This window comes from Limulus polyphemus, unplaced genomic scaffold (assembly GCF_000517525.1).
Source record: "Limulus polyphemus unplaced genomic scaffold, Limulus_polyphemus-2.1.2 Scaffold943, whole genome shotgun sequence".
Lineage (NCBI taxonomy): Eukaryota > Metazoa > Arthropoda > Merostomata > Xiphosura > Limulidae > Limulus > Limulus polyphemus.
In genome coordinates, this window is record NW_013666553.1 from 309046 (window position 1) to 315362 (window position 6317).

Sequence of the window (6317 nt, forward strand, 5' to 3'; positions counted from 1 at the left end):
ATATATATATATATATGCGTATTTGTACGTTACCTTGAAGTTGCTAAGTATTATGTACGTACGTTACTTCAAAGCTGTTAAGTAAAAGTCTTTTAGAAGCTGTTAAACACTACTTAAACGCTCCTAGGCATTTGAAAACTTGAGGTAGAGAATAGAAGATTTTAAACTTCTACAGACAATAACATCGTATATTGTATGTTTGTTTTCTTTTAAGCAAAAACCTGTCAACGGGCTATATGTGTTGTGTTCGTCGTAAAGGTCAAATTCCGAATTTTAGCATTATAAACCCTTAAGAGATACCGCTGAGCCAGCAAGGGGCATAATAATGTAAAGTATAATTTAGAAAGCACTGTAACATATTAAGTTAAAGTATTAAAATTCATCGCATAAATAAAATAACTTTAGCTAATTTAGTAAAATGAAAGTAGTAATAACGAAATATAAAAATTGGCCTGAAGAGAAATCATACTGAAAACAGTCTTTAAACAGAAAATTGGAATATATATCTCTACAAGGAAAAAGGGATAGAAAGAAACAACAGGGAGTATTTTATTTGATTCGCAAACGTACGAGTTTCTATTACTCTTATATTTTAATTTCCATTTTCAACATACATAAGTCAACAGAGTAATACAATGATACTGTTCATTTAACCAGTAATAAAACACATGTTTATATAAAATTATATTAATCCATTTCTGTGTGATTTACATAATACTGCGAATGTCTGGCTGTGTTTTTAATTTCATTTATATTTCAAATTTTAAGAATTATGAAATATTAAGATAAAACAAACCTTCATGCTGATGCCCTCGCAGCACAACGACATCTCGGACTTTCTTGGCCATTATAACTTCACATAATATCTTTGTAATTTCTTCCATTCTACTAACTAGTGATTCATTGTGACAAGTAAAGCCTGTCCACGAGGGAGTTGACACTTTCCGCTCTGTTACATTAGTTCCTGAAAGCAGCTTGTCCACGTGTGAAGATGCCATGATATTACAAACAAACACCACCATGGTAACGGTAGTTAATTTCTGCTCAGGAAGATCTGTTTAAAAACTTATATTTTTAACAAGCTATTTATAATTGTCACAAGATAGTATCAAAAGTATGTTCTAGTATTAAAAAGATAAAAACTAATGTGACAGGGTTACCAGCTTGCACCTGAAAGATGATGCATAGTAAATTGGTTTCATATCTTATAAGGAAAAAAAAAATCACTTTGTTTAGTTATGACCCGAAAATGTCTTTTGATTACATTTGCCTTTTTTTTGTAGTGTATTTACGATTTTTTTCCTGTTTCCTGCCACCGAAAACAGGAACGTTTAACAGCTGCATATCAAGTGAACTATATAGTGACAGTGTGAGAATAGGAAAACAGGAACGTTACACCAGTGCAATTCAATTGAACTGCATTGCGACAGTTCAGTGAAAATCAACTGAACTACATACTGACAGTGTGAGAACATAATATACAAAGAAAACACAAAGACATATTTGATTTACTTCGCGTTTCTTTTTAATTTGATTCATTTACTTATCCTGTTACAGGCCATTGTGCAGTGCGTATCCTTATGTTACAGGCTCCTGTGCAGTGCGTATCCTTAATCATTCACAACGAAACTAGATTCCTCAAGCGAAGCTGAAATATTGTATATCTCCAAACTCAAATCAACTGATAAAAGTCTTAGCTTGTTACTATATATTTTGTAACAGTAACAGTTAACCAAATATATCATTTAAAGTGTACACATGTCTAGAGCCTCCCTTTTTTTTCTATAGTTTTTGTTTTATTAATTAAACTTCTATGGATTCTTAGTATTATCTAACTCTGATTTTCATTAAACAAACCAGGAATGCAGTTAAAGATGATTTACAGGCGTTTTTTTTCACTAATAATATTTCCATCATTTAATATACTTTTAGCATGCATACTCTATGTGTTTTAGTTTTTCTATTTCACTGATTGGTTAACTTTAGCTATCTAGAGAGGTAATTGGTAGTTCTAATTCAGAAACAGTTATGTATATTTATAATATTTTAACTTATATTCACCATTTTTACATATTTCTTCCCAATCTTCGCCAATGTCCAAAGGTAGAACTTTCAGGCTAAGACCTCCAATATAGTCATCTCCAATATTTTCTAACGCTTGTTTCGTAGCTTTCACTACACACTGGCTCAGTTGTTCACAACCTTTGTCTTTCAACACAACTTTTAGAGAAGATCAGTTCATAAAATACATAATTGATCTCATTCGTATTATTTCATCCATAAAGTTTTGTTTATTTGTTTGTTGTTAAACGCAAAGCTACACAATGTGCTACTTGTGCTGTGCCCACCACGGGTATCGAAACTCTGTTTTAGCGTTATAAGCCTTCAAACTTACCGCTGAGCCACTGATGGGCATAAACATAAATACTAACGAAAATTTAGTACCTGGTACCACCATAATGTGTTAAACATAGTCAATTGATTATATAATCAAGCACGATGATAGCATGCATGTTAGTTTACTTCGAATAAATAAATCTGGGTTAGTTCTTTAGTTAAGAATATTTAGTACCTGGTACCACCATAATGTGTTAAACATAGTCAATTGATTATATAATCAAGCAAGATGATAACATGCATGTTAGTTTACTTCGAATAAATAAATCTGGGTTAGTTCTTTAGTTAAGAATATTCTAAAACATAATCTAAATAAAATATTTATTTTATTATTCTCACAAGAGACCATCATCGTTTTATGTCAGTTTTACTTTAGAATCATCAAAGTAATTCTTAAAGATAATCGAACAGAAAGTTATAAGTTTAATGAAAAAGATATCGTAAGCGAAATAATACATTAATTCATTTTTAGAATATGTATTTTCAATTTTTGTTTTTGTTTGTTTTTAAGCACAAAGCTACACAATGAGCTATCTGTGTTGTGTCCACCACGGGTATCGAAACCCGGTTTGTAGCTATATAACCCACTGGGGGGGCTAACATATTTGGCAGTTATCAGGTCAACAACTTGGCAAAAGAGTGTAAACATGCGACACATTGGTGCATTTGGATAAAAGATTAAAACCTACGATGGCCATGTTATTACATACACAACTGTTCTTCTGAGGAAAAGTCGTCCTTTTCCCTACAAATAATTGGTATCTTCAGTCTGTTTTAGTAAAGGCTTTTTCGAAATAATTTCCAAGCATAGATTTGCGCTAATGTTTGACTTATTTTTCACATGAGTCTTCCCAGCTTTCCTATTCGGATACTACCTAGCTTGACGTCATAATGATGTGGTGTTACACACATAACGCCATGCCTGATCTGGTCCTTGAAACTCCCTCCTTGACGGGCTTTTATATAGGAGGAAAATTGCCGAAATTTAGGATCTACGTACGTCTATGTTAGTGACTAGATTCAACTAAAATGAAAACGGGCAATCAAAAGAGGAAGTATTGTAGAATAAAAAGTGGAATTGGTCTCGTGTAAGTCACGAAATTCGGAGAAATCGAGCGTGACCAACTGACTGACTGACCAACCGACCGACACTTGGCTTTTATATATATTGATGATTCAGAGCTAGCACAGTAACCTTCCCAATCTAAAGAAATATTTATATCCAAAGCAAGCACAACAATCTCATTATCTAAAGAAATATCAGTATATTCAAAACTAGAATAATCGCCACTATCCAAAGAATATTAGTACATTAAAACCTAGTACAGTAATCTCCACAATCTAAACGAATGTTTATACTCAAAGCCAAAACACCACTATTTATACATAAATATATTAGCATAGTTAAAGCTACCACAGTAACTGAAACTGTCTAAAATAATAATAATATATTCAAAGCAAGCCCAGGAACCTCCACTATTTAATGGAATATTAGTATGCTTAAAGCCACAATAAATAATAATAAATATTACTTTTTTGGCGTGTGGAGGCTTTCTCGAAATTTCAGTTTTATGTAACAATATTGGCGCTAACACTAGCGTTTACGTACATACATATATTTTTAATTCTTACTGTCGAGAATCTTCTACAATTTTGGAGGCAGGAGTTTCGCAATACATATTTAACACTATAAGCTATGCATATTTTTAAATATAAACTTAATCTAAGCAAACGTTGATATTAAAATAAATTCGTCACATCGTATATTCAAAGATGGTAAAGTAACCACCCCTATCCAAAGGAATATTCGTATATTAAAAACTAGCAGAGTAACATTCACCATATAAAGTAGTATGCAGAGACCCGCAAAACAAGCCATTATGCCAAGTTTGGTGAATATCCATCAACAGGGGCGAAGTAGCGATAAAAAAAAAGATAATAAAAACAGCAAAACATAAAATGCGAAAAATCAAATCTCCATGTATATCCCCATGGATCCAACAAACCATCATACCAAATTGGGTGAAGATCCATCGACAGGTGGCGAAGTAGTGATAAAAAAGTAAAAACGCCGATGCAAAACGCAAAACTGAAAATTTGTATGTATCCCCGCATGGACTTAACGAACGTCCATACTAATTTTGGTGAAGATCCATCCACTACCTGCGAAGTAGTTACATGGACATACAAAAGACAACAGACAGTACTATTATATTTATATAAATACTAGCTGCAGTATCCGTCCCCTCAACGGAAGTTATGTAAATTCATGATTAATGAAAGGTTATCTTAGGGCATGAAAAGTTGCTTCCCTTATATGTAATTGTAAAAATCGCAAAAACGCCCATAAAAACACAAAATGTGAAACCGCAAATTTGTATGGACCCAACAAACCATCCTGCCAAATTTGATGAAGATTCATCAACAGGAGGCGAAGTAGTTACACGGATATACAACAGACAACACTATTATATTTATACAGAAGATAATAGCTGGAGTACCCGTCCCCTTAACGGAAGTCATGTAAATTCATGATTAATGAAAGGTTATCTTAGTTGCTTCCCTTATATGTAATTGTAAAAAAACGCAAAAACGACCGTAAAATCCCGAAAATTCGCATGTATCCCCACACGGATCCAAAAACCATTATGCCAAGTTTGGTGAAGGTCCACCAATAGGAGATGAAGTAATGATAAAAAACGCCCATAAAAACCGCAAAACGCAAAATTCGAAACTAAACATTTGTATGTATCTCCCCTTGGACCCAATTAACCTCCACACTCTGCGAAGTAGTTACATGGATATACAACAAACAGTACTATTATATTAATATAGATTCAAATCCAGCACAGTTACCACAATTATTTAAAGGTATATTAGTATATTTAAAGATAGCTCAGGAACCTTCACTATCTAAAGGAATATTAATAAACTCAGAACTTGTACAGTAACCTCCACTCTCTACAAGAATATTAGTATATTAAAAGACAGTTTAGCAACCTTTTCTCTCTAAAAGAAAAATGAGTATATTTATTTTGTCACAATAGCTTATACTATGTGAATAAACATTAATATACTGAAAGCAAACCCTTTAACCTTCACTGTCCAACGGAATATTAGAATATTCAAAGAAAGTAACCACCACTATCTAAAGACATTTAAATATATTCGAAGCGACCACAATAACCTTCACTATCTAAATAATATTAGTATATTCAAAGCTAGTTCAGCAATCAACACATGTAATGGAATATTAATACATTCAAAGTTAGTATAGTATCCTCCACTATCTAACGGAATATTAGTGAATTCACAGTTTTTACAGTAACCTCTACTACCTAAAGCAATATTAGTATATCAAATCTAGCTCAGTATCCACTATCATATAAAGGAATATCAGATATTAATAGTGTAGCGGATTTATTGTTATGTATTTATTTTTAATTTGAACGTTGTTTAGATTAAATTTGTATTTAAAAATATGCGTAACCAATAGTGTCAGATATGTATTGCGTACAACAAATTTGTTATATATATTTATTTCAATGACAACGTTTGTTGGGATTGAGTTTATAGTAAAAACGTGCTTAGCTTACACTGTTAGCTACGTATGGCGGAACTCCCGCCAATTTTTCAAGGTTGTAGAATATTCGTGAACGCAAGAATCGACAATATATCCACTTCCGTAACTGGTTAAATATAATTCAATATTGTCCGAACTTTCGAGAAAAACATTTCCCGCACATATAAAAAGACCAAGGCCAGAGAAGAGAGCATATAAGTCTGCTAGAAACCTGCTATAACCTTGTACGCTATAAACCGTGATTTTGCAAAACCTTATCAACCGGAAAATATACGAGATTTGACCAGGAACAGTTATAAATTTCGAACGTCAGTGGATTCTCATTGGATGTTAGTAT

At 32.7% G+C, this 6317-nt stretch overlaps 1 protein-coding gene across 5 annotated transcripts in view; it reads right to left on the reverse strand.

Annotated features, from left to right (window-relative positions):
* LOC106461358 (glutamate receptor ionotropic, delta-1-like) overlaps positions 1-6317 on the reverse strand; it is a 70436-nt gene that overhangs the window by 54652 nt on the left and 9467 nt on the right. For 2 of the 5 annotated variants that reach the window (XM_022388293.1, XM_022388294.1), the window contains exons 3-4: positions 2062-2220; positions 797-1054 (exon numbers count right to left, since the gene is read on the reverse strand). The exons of 1 other annotated variant lie outside the window; for it this stretch is intronic. In XM_022388293.1, coding sequence (XP_022244001.1) covers positions 797-1054; positions 2062-2220 — 417 coding nt within the window. The remainder of the gene's footprint in view (positions 1-796; positions 1055-2061; positions 2221-6317) is intronic. 2 more of the 5 variants (XM_022388295.1, XM_022388296.1) reach the window with 1 other exon arrangement.